Source organism: Hyla sarda, chromosome 4 (assembly GCF_029499605.1).
Source record: "Hyla sarda isolate aHylSar1 chromosome 4, aHylSar1.hap1, whole genome shotgun sequence".
NCBI classification, from domain to species: domain Eukaryota; kingdom Metazoa; phylum Chordata; class Amphibia; order Anura; family Hylidae; genus Hyla; species Hyla sarda.
Window position 1 is genome coordinate 308,962,688 of NC_079192.1, and position 17,875 is coordinate 308,980,562.

Here is a 17,875-nt window from a genome sequence, read left to right on the forward strand (position 1 = left end):
ATTTTTAAAAAGGGTAAAAGCAGAAAATACCCCCCAATATTTGAAGCCCAATTTCTTCCGAGTACGGCGATACCCCATATGTGACCCTTAACTGTTGCCTTGAAATACGACAGGGCTCCAAAGTGAGAGCGCCATGCGCATTTGAGGCCTAAATTAGGGACTTGCATAGGGGTGGACATAGGGGTATTCTACGCCAGTGATTCCCAAACAGGGTGGCTCCAGCTGTTGTAAAACTCCCAGCATGCCTGGACAGTCAGTGGCTGTCTGGTAATACTGGGAGTAGTTGTTTTGCAACAGCTGGAGGCTCCGTTTTGGAAACAGTGGCGTACCAGACGTTTTTCATTTTTATTGGGGAGGGGGGCTGTGTAGGGGTATGTGTTTATGTAGTGTTTTTTACTTTTTATTTTATTTTGTGGTAGTGTAGTGTAGTGTTTTTAGGGTAGGAGTCGCACAGGCGGGGGTTCACAGTAGTTTCTCGCTGGCAGTTTGAGCTGCGGCTGAAAATTTGCCGCAGCTCAAACTTGCAGCCGGATACTTACTGTAAACCTCCGCCCATGTGAGTGTACCCTGTACATTCACATTGGGGGGAACATCCAGCTGTTGCAAAACTACAACTCCCAGCATGCGCTGACACTGTACATGTACAAGTAGGCACACTGGTTATGTATCACTGAGTTTGTGACCTAACTCAGTGTTTCACAACCAGTGTGCATCCAGCTGTTGCAAATCTACAACTCCCAGCATGTACGGTGCATGCTGGGAGTTGTAGTTTGCAACAGCTGGAGGCACACCGGTCGTGAAACACTGAGTTAGGTAAAAAAAAAATGAGTTTCACAACCAGTGTGCCTTCAGCTGTTGCAAAACTACAACTCTCAGCAGTCACCGACAGCCAACGGGCATGCTGGGAGTTGTAGTTATGCAACCAGCAGATGCACCACTACAACTCCCAGCATGCACTTTAGCTGATTGTGCAAGCTGGGAGTTGTAGTTATACAACAGCTGAAGTTACACTTTTCCATAGAAAAAATGTGCCTCCAGCTGTTGCAAAACTATAAGTCCCAGCATGCCCATAAGGGAATGCTGGGAGTAGTGGTGGTCTGCCTCCTGCTGTTGCGTAACTACAGCTCCCAGCATGCCCTTTTTGCATGCTGGGAGCTGTTGCTAAGCAACAGCAGGAGGCAGTCACTCAGCTCCAACTGCTGCTCCCCAGGTCAATCCCTCGCAGCCGCCGCTCCTGGGGCCCCGATCCCAACAGGGACGCCGGGGATCGGGGTCCCCAGCTCCCGGGGTCTTCTTCCCGCACCCGCTCACGTCCTCCGGAAGAGGGGCAGAGCGGGTTGCGGGCGTGACCCCCGCAGCAGGCGCCCTGATTGGTCGGCCGGTAAACTAGCCGACGAATCAGGGCGATCGTGAGGTGGCACCAGTGCCACCTCACCCCTGCTGGCTATGGCTGTTTGGGGCCGTCAGAGACGGCCCCGAACAGCCTGTAATTCCGGGTCACTGGAGACCCGATTGACCCGGAATCCGCCGCAGATCGATGGGCTGAATTGCACAGCAATCTGCGGCAATCGCCGACATGGGGGGACATAATGACCCCCCTGGGCGATATGCCGCGATGCCTGCTGAACGATTTCAGCAGGCATCCGGCTCCGGTCCCCTCCAGCTAGCGGTGGGGACCGGATTTCCTGTGTCCTTAAGGACTCGGAATGCAGGGTGTATCCATACGCCCTGTGTCCTGAAGAGGTTAAATATGCTTGTAAACATAGTGCAATTAACTCTGTTGGCACTTAACCATTTCAATGCTGTATAATGATTAAAAAGCATTATTATTAACCAACGCTATTATAAAAAAAAGCCTTATAACTACACTTCATTGAGCCCTTTCGGCTCGATCGTTTCTAGTTCCGTTATCCAATATGCCTCGCTTCTCAGTAGAGCTTTTCTATTTTCTTCCTTATTCTTTTTCTTTTCCACCTCTTCTATAATCTGCCAGCTAAGGTCTGATACTATATGTCCTAGTTGTTTAAAGTGACGCACTACGCTTGTTTCTCCATGTTGCGTTTCTGCTATTCCAAATGTGAATACCTCCTTTTAAGTGATTTGTGTTTTCTGGCATTTGTCTGGAGGTTTGTCCCACATAGGCCTTTCCACAAGGGCATTTTAGGAGGTAAATCACATTGGAACTCTGACAGGAATAATAACCTTTTTATTTTAAATTTTTGTACCTTTTGTGGGATGATGAATGCAATCACTTTTAATACTGTGACAGTGAGAGCAAGCTAAACAAGGGTATGTTCCTTTCTTTTTTGTTGCTAAGAATTCTTGTTTGTTAATTTTTTTTTAGGTTTTAAATAGTTTCTAATGAACTTATCTCCAATTGTTTTTCTTTTTTGAACCCCTTAAGGACTCAGGACGTACCAGTGCGTCCTGAGTACGCTCCCGTTCTATAACGCGGGGCCATAGCGTTATAGAGCGTCGTAGCGAGTCGGGCCTGGCACCTAGCAATGGCCGGGACACGTGGCTAATAGCATGCGCCACCGCGATCAGTGCCGCGAGCTATTAGCCATAATGCTGTGGTCCCGCTATTAATCCTTTAGACACGACGTTCAAAGTTGAACACCACGTCTAAAGTAAAGTAAAACATTGCCGTTATCTCGGGGGGCTGTTCGGGATTGCCACGGCTGTAAGACACTAGGAGGGTCCCTTTACCTGCCTCCTGGTGTCCGATCGCCAGTGCCTGAGATCCAGGCGTGAGCAGTCAAGCGGCAGAATCATTGGTCAATGGTTTCCTATGAGAAACCATTGATCAATGTAAGAGATCAGTGCATGCAGTTTTATAGCCACTAGAGGGGGATATAACACTGCAAAAAAAAAGTGGAAAGAAAAGTGAATAAAGATCATTTAACCCCTTCCCTAATAAAAGTTTGAATCACCCCCCTTTTCCCATAAAAAAAAAGTGTAAATAAAAATAAACATATGTGATATTGCCACGTGCAGAAATGTCCGAGTTATAAAAATATATCGTTAAACCGCATGGTCAATGGCGTGCGCGCATAGCGTATTTTGGTCACTTTTCTATATCATGAAAAAATGAATAAAAAGCGATCAAAAAGTCCGATGAATACAAAAATGGTACCTCTAAAAACTTCAGATCACTGTGCAAAAAATTTGCCCTCATACCACCCCGTATGCGGAAAAATAAAAAAGTTATATAAATTTTCCTGCATGTAGTTATGATTTTTTCCAGAAGTACGACAAAATCAAACCTATATAAGTAGGGTATCATTTTAATCGTATGGACCTACTGATGTCATTACAAAGTAGAATTGGTGGCGCAAAAAATAAGCCATCATATGGATTTTTAGGTGCAAAATTGAAAGGGTTATGATTTTTTGAAGGAAAGGAGGAAAAAATGAAAGTGCAAAAACTTAAAAACGCTGAGTCCTTAAGGGGTTAAAAGCGAGGGGGGGTGGATCCTTAAATAGTTTGCTATCCGCCTTCAACATTTTCCAATATTTTCTAATCACATTCTGTATTATTTTTGAACATTTTTCATAATGTCCTCTGTACATAATTCTCTCTACTTTAAAGGGGTTCTCCGGTGCTTAGACATCTTATCCCCTATCCAAAGCTATCACTCCCCCTCACGTAGGCTTGCATTGAGGGGCGGAGCGTGACATCACACGGGGACGCCGCCCGCCTTGTAGTCGCCGGTAATCAGTCCCGGAGCGAACCCGCTCCGGGGACTGATTACAAACGGGGTGCCGCGTGCAAGATCACGGGAGTCCCCAGCGGCTATGGTAGGAGATAAGGGGATAAGATGTCTGAGGACCGGAGTACCCCTTTAAGTTATCCATTCTTTGTCTGAATTTTTCCCTAGGGGTTTGTCCAATTTCTTCTGTCGTTTTTTCAATGTCTCTTTTTCTATAACCTTTCGCTACAAATTTATTTATCAGTTTATTTTTATTATATTCTTCATTTGTACTAGATATTTTTCTTGTTCTCACAAATTGACTTTTAGGGAGCCCTATAAATGTAGTAGGTGAATGATAAGATTTCTTATTTCTTCCATTACTATGTTCCATCACAAAATAACGTCCGTTATCAATAACTGACTATAACGGATTAAAACGGATATTAGAAAATCCCATAGATTATAATGGGATTTTCTAACGGACGTATAGGATTTTGTTACTGCCGTTTTCAGCTGGTTTTCAGACGGACCTTCATAAGGATGTTTAAAAACGGAGAATTTTGTAGTGTGAAAGAGGCCTTATAAGGATTTAATTTTAAAGGTTATTTTTCCTGTCAGAGTTCCAATTTGATTTACCTCCTAAAATGCCCTTGTGGAAAGGCCTATGTGGGACAAACCTCCAGACAAAATGAAAGAACACAATTCACTTATAAGGAGGTATTCACATTTGGAACATGAAGGAATAGCAGAAATGCAACATGGAGAAACAAGCATAGCGCGTCACTTTAAACAACTAGGACATATAGTATCAGACCTTAGCTGGCAGATTATAGAAGAGGTGGAAAAGAAAAAGAATAAGAAAGAAAATAGAAAAGCTCTACTGAGAAGCGAAGCATATTGGATAACAGAACTAGAAACGATCGAGCCGAAAGGGCTCAATGAAGTGTAGTTATAAGGCTTTTTTTTATAATGGCGTTGGTTAATAATAATGCTTTTTTAATAATTATACAGCATTGAAATGGTTAACCACCGAAAAAGTTAATTGAACTATGTTTACAAGCATATTTAACCACCAAGCTAGTGCTCCTCACCTGCGTGCATGAGTAAGGGGGTGGTTCCCTGCAACGTAGCGCGGCAGGCTGGAGCAGAGGTATTTGTCAACTTACCTGTCTGGGATGTATATAATTGTACCCCAATAATAGACGTCATGTACCCTAAGAATGTGAAATAACGCAAATAAAGAAAGAAATATGCAAGAAGACCTGAACGTGGTGGTCGTGAGAAAATCATGTGTGACTACATGCTGTAACAATAGCACTATTTACCTGTGAGCTCACATTGGTGAAAATTAAAAAAACGCATTGGCAGTGTGAAGTAACCATTATTTACTGAAATGGTCTATACTTACACAAGTATTATAAATTTTTAGCAAATCTTCCTCCAAAATACAGCCATCTGCAACTTATATACAGTGTAGCTGCATGATATGTTAAGTACTAGCCACATTTTCCTTATAAACAATGGAGGCACTTAAAGGACAAGCATCAAGGAACAAACTTATCCCCTATCTGAAGCATAGGGAATAAGTTTTAGATCGCGGGGGGTCCGAGCGCTGGGGCCCCTGTGATCTCCTGTTTAGGACCCTGGCTCTTTTTCACAGCGCCGCGCCACGACCCCCGCCCCCTCTATATAGCTCTATGGGAGAGCCATTCGGCAATCTTCAGCTCTTCCATAGAATTATATAGAGGGGGCATTGTGGTCCCCGCTTCGGGCGGTGGTCGTACACGCCACTGTGAAGGAGAGTCTGGACTCTAAACCGGAGATTGCGGGGGGTCCCAGCGCTCGGACCCCCCCGTTATCAAAAACTTTTTGTTTTCCTGATACTTTAGCCTATATACACAATGCATCCAATTGCCACATATATAGCGCTACCAGGGACGTGCACAGACATTTTGGAGGGCAGGGGCTCAAGTAAAAAAAAGTCTGCCAGACTTAATGGGCAGATGTACTGCGGCCCAGGGACACAGTGGACTCCCGCCAGGCCTCCTTGACATTCCTATGCCCATAAAAGTTGGTGTTTTTGTAAAATCGAGTCAAGAACAGTTTCTCTGAGGTCCGCCATGTGTATATACACTTTGGCTGTGCTGTCAGTCTTATTTACAGAAAACATGTGACAGCTGCCCTATAATATACTGTATTATAGAGGAGATTTATACAAAACCTGTGCAGAGAAAGAGCGGTGCAGTCGCCCATAGCAACCAATCAGATCATTTTGCAGAAGGATTTTCCTCTGCAAAGGTTTTAATAAATCTCCCCCTATATGCCCCGGTCTGACCTCTATATGACAGAACCCATCACCAATCACCCAGCACCAATCACCCATCCCCAATCACCCATCACCCATCCCCCAGCCCCAATCACCCAGCACCCATCACTCATCCCCAATCACCCAGCAAATGGAAAGACCAATTTTTGTATACATGCACTGTAACCTAGTGTATTGGGTTTAGTGGGAGTAAACAGCCTGTCAGTTTCCCTTTAATTATATACCGTACCCCCCTTAATTCCCTATATACTGTGCCACCATTCATCTATTAATTCCCTATATACTGTGCCACTATTCCCTATATACTGTGCCACCATTCATCTATTAATTCCCTATATACTGTGCCACCATTCATCTATTAATTCCCTATATACTGTGCCACCATTCATCTATTAATTCCCTATATACTTTGCCACCATTCATCTATTAATTCCCTTTATACTGTGCCACCATTCATCTATTAATTCCCTATATACTGTGCCACCATTCATCTATTAATTCCCTAAATACTGTGCCACCATTCATCTATTAATCCCCTATATACTGTGCCACTATTAATGAACTATATACTGTGCCACCATTCATCTATTAATTCCCTATATACTGTGCCACCATTAATGAACTATATACTGTGCCACCATTCATCTATTAATTCCCTATATACTGTGCCACTATTAATTCCCTATATACTGTGCCACCATTCATCTATTAATTACCTATATACTGTGCCACCATTCATCTATTAATTCTCTATATACTGTGCCACCATTAATCTATTAATTACCTATATACTGTGCCACCATTAATGAACTATATACTGTGCCACCATTCATCTATTAATTCCCTATATACTGTGTCACCATTCATCTATTAATTCCCTATATACTGTGCCACTATTAATTCCCTATATACTGTGCCACCATTAATGAACTATATACTGTGCCACCATTAATGAACTATATACTGTGCCACTATTAATGATCTATATGCTGTGCCACCATTAATGAACTATATGCTGTGCCACCATTAATGAACTATATGCTGTGCCACCATTAATGAACTATATACTGTGCCACCATTAATGAACTATATACTGTGCCACCATTAATGGACTATATACTGTGCCACCATTAATGGACTATATACTGTGCCACCATTAATGGACTATATACTGTGCCACCATTAATGGACTATATACTGTGCCACCATTAATGGACTATATACTGTGCCACCATTAATGGACTATATACTGTGCCACCATTAATGAACTATATACTGTGCTACCATTAATGAACTATATACTGTGCTACCATTAATGAACTATATACTGTGCCACTATTATTTAACTATACTGTGCCACCACTAAGGGTGCGTTCACACGTGCGTATTTTCTGCTGCAGATTTGCTTTAGCAGATTTCTCTTCCCATTGTCAATGGGAAGCAAAATCTGCAGCAGCAAAATCTGCAGCAAAAATAGGCACGTGTGAACGCACCCTAAGGATCTATACACAGTGCCAGCATACATAAAAAATATAATGTTCCAATATAATGAAATATATACTGTGCTTCCATAAATTCCCTATATACTGTGCTTACATTCCTCCAATAATTCCCTAATAATGTGCTTCATACAATACATACAAGCACATAACAGAAAGACACATACAGTACATAGGTAATATACACACATACAGTACATAGGTAATATACACACATACAGTACATAGGTAATATACACACATACAGTCCATAGGTAATATACACACATAAAGTACATAGGTAATATACACACATACAGTACATAGGTAATATACACACATACAGTCCATAGGTAATATACACACATACAGTCCATAGGTAATATACACACATACAGTCCATAGGTAATATACACACATAAAGTACATAGGTAATATACACACATACAGTACATAGGTAATATACACACATACAGTCCATAGGTAATATACACACATACAGTCCATAGGTAATATACACACATACAGTCCATAGGTAATATACACACATACAGTCCATAGGTAATATACACACAGGTACAAATATACATTAAGAAACATAAATACACAGACACACATATAACATGGAATATATACTAAAAGATATAGCCAATAAGCACATCATACATACAGGTTCACACATACATACAATCACTCACAGATATATACACACACACACACACACACATATATATATGTATACATACACACACACTGACATACAATCACTCACATATATTTACAGTTACTTACAGTAAGGGCAGTATAGACTGAAGTCTGTGGCCGGACATGCTGTGGGCGGGGCTTCTCTCTGCCTCTCCTGCTCCTGTCTCCTCCGTGTGGAGAGAAGCAGAGAAATGGCAGATAATGACAGGGTAAGTGGCGCCCCCTTGCTGCAGGGAGGGCACAGCACCCTTCATTAAACCCCATACAACTCCCCAGCAAGGGATCCTTTTTACTTCACCTGTCACCCTGAGTCTGCAGCTCCTTTTGTGAGGGCACTAGAGGGGCAGGTGAGGAAAAGGGCAGGGGCTCCAGCCCCCTTTCACTCCTATGTGTGCACGTCCCTGAGTGCTACCACATATCTTATATATAGCATTCCTTTTCCTGGCGGGAAACAATATGCTCTAAGTCACATGGTCTATAGTAAAGTGTGGCTGTGCTGAAGCGAGTGGGTAGATAGCAGGGTGAAAGGGATTTATTCAACTAATGCTATCCTCCTACCCACTGACTACAGCCCCTGGAAACCCTGTGAAGTATGACATATTGTCTTGGAATACCCCTTTAATGCCTTATATGTAATTCCACTGTGCCTTATATATGCAATGAATTGTAAATATGAGGCTTGTAGTGGAAGTCTCTGTGGTAAAATCCGTTCTGCCTTATATTTGTTTTATCTTGGTAAATGTAGTCTCATTAACATATTCAAGACTGCATGCTGCTTATGATGCATTCGGAAAGTCTTCAGCTCCTTTAACTTTTTTTTCTCATTTTGTTATGTTGCAACCTTGAACTTAAAAAAAAAAATCAACTTTACCCCATCAAGCTGCACTCAATACCCTATTAAGGCAAAGTGTAAACTTAATAATAATAGAACTGTTTACAAATTTATTAAAAAGGAAAAACGAAAATTTGGAAATATACTCCTGAAATTTAGCTCTGGTGGCAAATAGCGAGGTACTTTTAGAAGGTCAACCAGTACTACAGCACTCCACAGATCTGGGCCTTATCAGAGTGTCCAGAAAGAAGCATATAGAAGAATGGCAGAAAATCCCCAAAGTCACGTATGCAAACCTTGTGGCATCATACTCAAGAAGACAGGAGGCTGTAATCCCTGCCAAATATTGTCAATGCAATAATATGTTACCTTTTTAATAAATTTAAAAAGATACCCAATATTCTGTTTCCACTTTGTCATTTTGGTGTATTGAGTTTAGAATGATGGGGGAAAGTAGTTGTTTTTTTTTTTTTTCTTCGATTTTATTGTCTGCATCATGAAAATAATTTAAAAAAAGTGAAAGGGTCTGAAAACTTTCCAAATGCACTGTATACATGAGGGACTGATGTCAACAAGCAGTGACCAGTAGGAGACCAGTAACTGCTGGAACAGGAGCTATGGGCGACCAGTGTAAGTATAACTTACTTTTTATTTTTACAGAACTCCCAGCAGAATATATAAATTAAATAAATAAACGTTAATATATAAATAAATTAAGTTTATCCAGATTTTTTTTTCTTTTTAGATGTGTTCCATTAGGTTAATGCAGTGAAATACATAGCTTTGTATCTACATGTAATTACTATCTTCACTTTTCATGGTAGATAATATTGATGCCTGTATTTCCCTTCAGACACTTTGACAATGAATGATCCTCTCATTAATGTGTGTGTGTGGTTACTTTGCCATTTCACATCTGATGAAGGTTACTGTACACATCTTCTAATGATAACAAGTTTTATTACCTGACACACAGTTGCAATCTAAGAGGCAGTATTTTAGTAATGTATTGATGTTCTATCCATTAGTGCACATCTGTGCATACTATTACTCCGAGTCACAAGCACATTCCTGTATCCAGTAGAGATCAACACGCTCACGTGATGCTCCTGCACATGAGAGAGAGTATCTGTGGAACACAATGTCTTGGCCGCACGTTCCTAAGTTTTTAATGATCTATGGAGCTCTGCCATTGCTGCCTCAGACATTTCAAGAATTAGTTGAAAGGGTCTTCATAATACTTTATATTTACCAGAAATGTCTGTTTTGACTGTGCAGACAGAGGACATCCTTATTTTATAAAAAAAATATATATATAGTTGAATAAACCATCTTGCCAAGAGAAATGTCAAACAGCAGTGTATGGATTCCAGATACTTGGCCAGCTCTTGTGCAGACATTGCTTCCAGTGGCAGTATAGAACTCCATCATAAATGTTATAATCGAAGACACAAGCTAAGCCTCCCATCCAATCAGCCTGGCTAATTTGTCCCTATTTTAGTATAGGGAGTCATTGATCAGAGTGGGAAGAAGCTGCCATGAGAACCTTCTGATGATTCGGAGCTCCGTTTCCAGCTGGTTTCCTAACGATGATCATACTTGATTGTACAGAGGGAAACTGACAGCATGTCATGCTGCCTGTGGTTCACACAGCATAAAACTGACAGGTTCCCTTGAAAATCAATAGAAAATATGTGGTGAAAAAAATGTGTCAGTTTGTCCCTGCATTATCTACTGTTTACACTCTGAGGGTATGTATAAATGTAAATAATTCTCTGCAGTTTAACCACAGCTGAAATTCCACTGAAATCAATGGATAGCAACATAATCCACTTGCGGAATTCTGCAGAGGAAAATCAGCAGCAGATTATTTACGTGTTAACGTACCACTTGGGCCAATTCACATGGCAGAATTTCTTAGTGGAATCTGGCAGAAAATTCCACTTGGAAGTTCCGGTGTAACAGCCTCCCATTGTTTTCAACAATTGTTGCTCCACACGGCAAAATCATATTGCATTTCCGAAAAATTGGCTATGTGAAAGGGCTCTAAGTATTCCTCTTTTTCAGTGTATACCAGTGCATGTTGTGTCTCTGGATGAAAAGCAGTCTGATGTCCCCTACTCTCTGCAAAAAAACAAACTCTTCCCTATTAGAAAAACTCCACCCTGCAGCCAGCCCCAGCTAAGGATTCAGAGGATTATAGATGGACCCCTTTTTAATGTTAAGTCTAAGACGTTGTCAGCTTGCAGGGTACATGTTTGCCAGGGTCTATAGGTCTATGTATCTTTATTCACTTTCTTTACTTGCTGCAGTATTAATCTTTTTAATACTCTCTTCACATTTTACTCCTGCATGGACTCATGGACTCCCACCATCTTTCATTGAAAGTCTGACAGCGTACTTATCAACTGCAATTGGAAATGCTAATCCTAAGAAGACCTTGAGTTTGTCCTTCCGACAGGATATAATTCATCAGCCTACAGCCAGCGTACTTACAGTTTCATATATTGTACTGCATGTGTATAGTGAACAGCACAGGAATAGAAGATAAAGTCTTGCACTGAGATATTTCCCCCTGTATCTATTAAATGTATGAGCACTCTATTACCTATTGAGTATTATATTGCTGGAACATTCCTCTGTACACAACTGATGTCATTTACACTCCAGTTCTTGGGAACAATGACCCTTTACCCCCCGGTGAACAGTGACAGCATGTATTAGTATGTGCATGTATCAATGTCATTGCTCTTTGGGGATCCTTATTAAAACTAGTAGAAACATGTAGTAGTTGCTCATGTACTATATAGGCTACTGTATAAATTTTTCTTCAAGGGGAAGCCCTTGTCATTGTGCCATACTAGGACATTTATGCAGATACATTATAAAGGTGGGTCCCTGCGAAGAACCCCTCATTTTTTTTCCAATGCAGGGAGCCGCTGCCCAGAGTCATCCCATGTTCTAGAGGCCTTTCTACAACCATTTATTATATAAATGACACATTTTATTTGAATTGGTGTCAAGTAGTGGCCAAGGTAAGAGAAATGTGCAGCTGCCGCTGTGGTGGAAGTGCTGCGATGCTGTTCCTGTACTCTGAGCATGGGACTCTGCAGCCATCCACTGCCCTCAGCGGTCACATACAAGTGGTTGATTGCAACATCAACATAACTGATGTATGGGGACATCATTACAGTACTTTTACCAAGGGACATCATTGCACATTGTACTTGAGGATTGAGTATAGGTCTTTATTTATTTGTCCTCCTATTCCCTGCCTCGTTGTAAAAAGACCAAACTACCCCATTGATGTCACTATTACTTGTTATACTATTAGTTTAGGAGCTATCAAACATTTTGCACAGCTTGGAATATGAATGGAAGTCTCTTGACATTTGTGAAATATAAACTGGCTGCTGTTCAATATATCCCTGTTGAGCGCCATGTCTAGGAAAATATTCAGCTGCATTTAAGGACACAGCTGCAAATCAAAGGAAGGCGGTGATCCAAGTGAGGGCGCTTCTTTCTCTTGGCAGAAAACCCATCATTAAACTCATTGTCACACATTAAAAGTAGAGTCTAAGCATTTCCAGAATGCTTTTTGTAATGGGAACGTGGGTACATTTGTGAATGGATACAGTGATCGGTATTTGTTTAGGGGATCTAGTCTGTATTACTTGTATTCATTTGGGCATTTCCAATATAAATGGGTTGGACATAGCTTGCCACTTAGTACCCCACACTTCTGAATCTTCCAGTTGCACACTGAAGTGATATATACTGGCTTTGAATTCGTGTGTATGCCGTATGTGCACCAGATGCAGCCAGAACTGGCTTGTGATGATGTGTCCTAGCCCGAGGGACGTCAGTTATACCAGAAGAGGGTCTGGTCATTGGGAGTCTTCAGAGGAGCAGTACTACCCCCATGACTCTGTTTTTAGTGATGTTTATCTGCATAATGCTGTATCAGCTAGAGTATACAGGGACATCATTGTCAGCTTGTTACTGGCCTGTATAAAAGAATCCTTAAAGAGGTAGTTCAGTATTAGAAAAACGTATCCCCTATCCGCAGGACCCCCTTGTTGTGGCCGACAAGTCCTCTCCATGCATCTTTATGGGAAAGTAAGCGATACCTGAACACTGTATCTCCGGCTCTCCCATAGAAATACATGGAGGGGGCATGTCGGCCACTACTTCGTGTTAGGGTCAACACTCCTCTATTCATGAGGAGAGTGGGGCGCAGTACGGGAGATCGCTCCTGTGGATAGGGGATGAGATTTTTGATACTGCATAACTCCTTCAATCCTGCCGACAGGCTATCTTTAAAGCAAGCAACCTCATACCTATACTATGCTAGACTCTTATTTGACCTGAAGGTGATTGAAAGTAACATTAGAAAATAAACCACATCACATTGTCGCCTAAATTGTTTCGTTGACCAACTCATGAATATCCCCTATGACTAAACTTCTTTTATTTTTGTACACTAGATGCTCAGAAGATTAGTAAACAAATATAAGAATTACCATTTGGTAAGACTAAAAGTTATTTTCTTTTTTCTTTTAGAGAACCCATCGGGAAGAAGAAATTTGGTAAGATTGTTACATGTGCATATATAAATACAGGCTTAAAATCTGATGTACAGTAGTTTGAAATTTTTGAAAAACACATGATTTTCTGTGCTGTACTGTAATGTCTGAATGGATATCTGATAATACAATTAAAAAACACAGCACATGTGCAACATGTGACCAGGTCAGACCAGACCAGACCAAGGTATTCAATATTAGTCTTAAAGGGGTACTCCCACCCTAGACATCTTATCCCCTATCGAAAGGATAGGGGATAGGATGTCTGATCGCTGGGGACCCCCGCATTATTGCATGCGGCACACACCTGTTTTTTTCACCGGAACCGATGGAGGATCTGAGTCGCGACTACGGGAACGGAAGTCCGTGACGTCAGAACTCCGCCCCCGTGTGACATCACGCTCGTCCCCTCAATGCAAGTCTATGGGAGGGGGCGTGACGGCCGTCATAGACTTGCATTGAGGAGACGGGCGTGACGTCACACGGGGGGCTGAGTCCTGACGTCACGGACTTCCGTTCCCGTAGTCGCGACTCAGAGCCTCCATCGGTTCCGGTGAAAAAACAGGTGGGTGCCGCATGCAATAATGCGGGGTCCCGGGCGGTGGGACCCCCTCGATCAGACATCTTATCCCCTATCCTTTGGATAGGGGATCAGATGTCTAGGGTGGCAGTACCCCTTTAATACACAATGCATTTAGAAAGTCTTTAGACAGTGTTTCTCAAGACCCCCCCAACAGGTCATGTTCTCTGGATTTCCTTAGTCTTTCACTGGTGATATAATTATGGTCAGTGAATCGGGCATCACCACAGGTTTTCCACAACAAAAGGTTGCGATGGTATACATATATCAATATTACCTATATACCAAGTCCATCACAGGTGAGTGAAGCTATTTTTCACCACCATTGCAAACTATATTCAACTGGCCTGGATAGCACGCAGCGAGCATGTACAACTGTACAAGAAGATTTACATGAATTTCTCACAACCACCACGTTTGGGTCTTCTTGAAACTTTGCTTTTTATTCATATGTAATTTTCAGAATCATCACAATTTTTTATCAAGATGCATGATGTACATCCCAAGTGGGCAAGATGACAAATGCCTCAGCTCCAGCCTGCCGCACTACGTTACTACATTGTAGTGATGAATCATGATTATTATATGGAAGAAGCTATGTTGCAGTTATCTGATTCTAACGTATATGTAAAATTCAGAGGGGATCCAACATGGACATATAAATGGGAAATTGATGATTTCATAAGAGAAAGTGTTATGGAAGGTATTATTTCAGAAAAATTAGCAAAAACATTCTCTTGATTCTTGTGGATAGTTATTTACAACCTGAAATTAGAAAATTGAGTAGGTGTCTACTTGACACTAATGATTTTCTCGATAAACTAGAAAATTGTAATTTTAATAATGTATCGTTCCTTTGTACATTAGATGTACAAAGCTTGTATACTAACATTCCACAAAAGGAGGGCATGCAATGTGTCCAAGAATTACTGGCACGTAATACTTGTATAGATAATCAGACATAGGGATCGATAACGTTTTTTAAGGGCCGATACCGATAATCGGTGCAGGTTAGGGCCGATAGCCGATAACTTATACCGATATTCGACACCACTGCAGATCATTGATTTAAAGCGGGTGCTTTAAATCAATGAACTGCAGCGGCTTTTGCGGTGCCATAGACCGCCGCCGCCACCCGCTTTTCTCCCCCTGCCTGTCCGGGGGTCCTCCTGACTCCTATCACCCCCACCGCGACCGCCCCCCCAACCGCCGCACCGCTCCACGCCCCCTACCGCCCCGCGCCGCGTCGCACCCCCTACCTCCCCGCCCCATCCCCATTGCCTCCCCTTTGTCCTTCTGAGCCGTCACTGTGCGCACTGACGGTGACGTCACCTAATTAAAATGTCCATGCGGCAAAGCCTATGTCGGTCAGACTTCAAGACAAATCAAAGTGAGGCTTGATGAACATAAAGCTCTGATAAGACGGTATTCACACTTGGAACCAGAGGGAATAAAAGAAACGCAACATGGAGAAACGAGTGTAGCACGACACATTAAACAATTTGGACACACTACAACAGATCTCAGATGGCAGATAATAGAAGAAGATGAAAGGAGAACAAATAAAGAAGAAAATAAAAAAAGCATTATTGAGGCGTGAGGCATATTGGATTACGGAGTTAGCGACAATCGAACCGAAAGGAATGAATGAAATGTGCAGTTATAAGGTATTCTTATGAGTAGCTGAGATTATATAAAAAATGCCTGGCGTTATATAAGAGTTATATGTAAATGCAACAAGCGCTGAAAGTTTTTAACTTTTGTAACATACCAGTGTATTTAACCCAGCTCAGACTCCTCACCTGTGCGCATGATTAAGGGGTGTTCTCCATAATGTAGCGCGGCAGGCTGGAGCTGAGACATTTGTCATCTTGCCCACTTGGGATGTAAATCATCGTACCCCTATGCATCTTGATAAGAAATTGTGATGATTCTGAAAATTACATATGAATAAAAAGCATAGTTTCAAGAAGACCCGAACATCGTGGTCGTGAGTAATTCATCTAAATCTTTTTGTACAGTTGTACATGCTTGTCACATGCTATCCAGGCCAGTTGAATATAATCACCACAGGTTTATCACCTATGAAAGACAAAGAAAATCATGAAAACATGACCTGTTGAGGGGTCTCGAGGACAGCGCTTGAGAAACACTGCTTTAGACCCTTTTAGGTTAGGTTTCTGGTGTTTTTTGGAAAATTGTCAATGCAGTTTTTGAGCCAAAGCCAGAAGTTATTCAAAAGGAATGAGAAATGAGAAATAAATATTATACTTCTCCTTCCTACTGGATCCACTTCTGACTTTGGCTCAAAAACTGCAGTGGCAATTTTCCAAAAAAACGCCAGAAAAAAACTGTGTGGAAACCTAGTCTTTTTACATTTCATTGTTTTGAGGCCTTGTGCTAAAATTAAAAAAAAAAATTGTTTTCCTCCTTCAATCAGCACTCAATATTCCATAATAAGAATGCAAAACATATGTATTCAGACCCTTTGCTATAACACTTTAATGTAGCTCTGGGGGCCTCCTTTGTCTCTATCATCTCTGAGATGTTTCTACACTTCATTGGAATCACCTGTAGTAAATTCAGTTGATTGGACATGATTTGGAAGGACATAGCTCTTTCTATGTAAGGTCTTACAGCTGGTGATGTATATTAGAGGAAAAACCAAGCCAGGTGAGGTAGAAAGAACAGCCTGTAGAGATCAGAGGATTGTGTAGAGGCACTGATCTGGGAAAGGTACAAAAAATCTGTTCCCATAAGCACAGTGGCCTTTATAATTCTTACACGTAAGAAGTATGAAACAACCAAGACTCTCCCTAAAAAGTAATCGGAAGGGAAGGGCCAAGAAAGGTGTCCAAGAAGCAATGGTCAGTCTAGATAAGCTCTAAAGATCCTGTGAGAGATTGATCAAAACCTGTCCTGAGGAAAAGTTGATGAGTTGCCCATAGCAACCAATTAGATTGCTTATTTCATTTTTCAAAAGTCTTTTCAAAAATGAAAGAAGCAATCTGATTGGTTGCTATGGGCAACTCTGGACAGGTTTTGTTAAATCCCCCCTGTGTGCAGAGAGGAAATTTCCTGTAAACTTTACTGGACGGTGACTTCTATAGCGGCATCTTCTCCTGCCCTCTGCTAGGCACTCCCACTTGTTGAATATGGTAATCTCCTGGACGGGAGAAACCTTGTTGGGGTGTGTGCAGCAGCTGGTCACGCTTCCATTGGCTGTTGTTCCGCCAATTACCGTGTTTGTCAGACGCCCCCAGCTCTATAAGTTTCCGCCTTTTGCGCATGTCTGTAACTGTAGTGAAGCATCCTTGGAGACAACTATGGCTGTTAAAACACAGCAGAACAGCAGCGTGATTGGACAATGCACAGACAAACCAAGTGCCAGCAATGTAGGCTACTCATCCACTTGACAGGACAGAAACAAAACCAAAACAGCTAAGAATGGGTGGAACAGAACATTGAGAAGGGGTGGAATACTAAATGAAAGAGGGCTGGAAGGCGGGGAATACTAAATGAAAGAATCCATGTAATAGAGAACGGCACCAGGGTATGATGCGCTGTGCTCGTGGATCATAGAAGTCCAATGGAAAAGAAGAAATCCCGGCACCAGTGACTTGAATGCAAATAAAGGATTTATTGGTAATATAGCATGTTACACACGTAATAAG

General features: G+C 41.7%; 1 protein-coding gene and 1 long non-coding RNA gene across 6 annotated transcripts in view; one reads left to right on the forward strand and one right to left on the reverse strand.

Moving 5' to 3' along the window:
* SH3PXD2B (SH3 and PX domains 2B) overlaps positions 1 to 17,875 on the forward strand; it is a 153,642-nt gene that overhangs the window by 106,138 nt on the left and 29,629 nt on the right. For both annotated transcript variants that reach the window (XM_056574825.1, XM_056574827.1), the window contains exon 6: positions 13,599 to 13,624. In XM_056574825.1, the coding sequence (XP_056430800.1) occupies positions 13,599 to 13,624 (26 nt within the window). The remainder of the gene's footprint in view (positions 1 to 13,598; positions 13,625 to 17,875) is intronic.
* The window catches only part of LOC130369490 (uncharacterized), a 97,175-nt gene that overhangs the window by 47,771 nt on the left and 31,529 nt on the right, over positions 1 to 17,875 (reverse strand). The window lies entirely within an intron of this gene.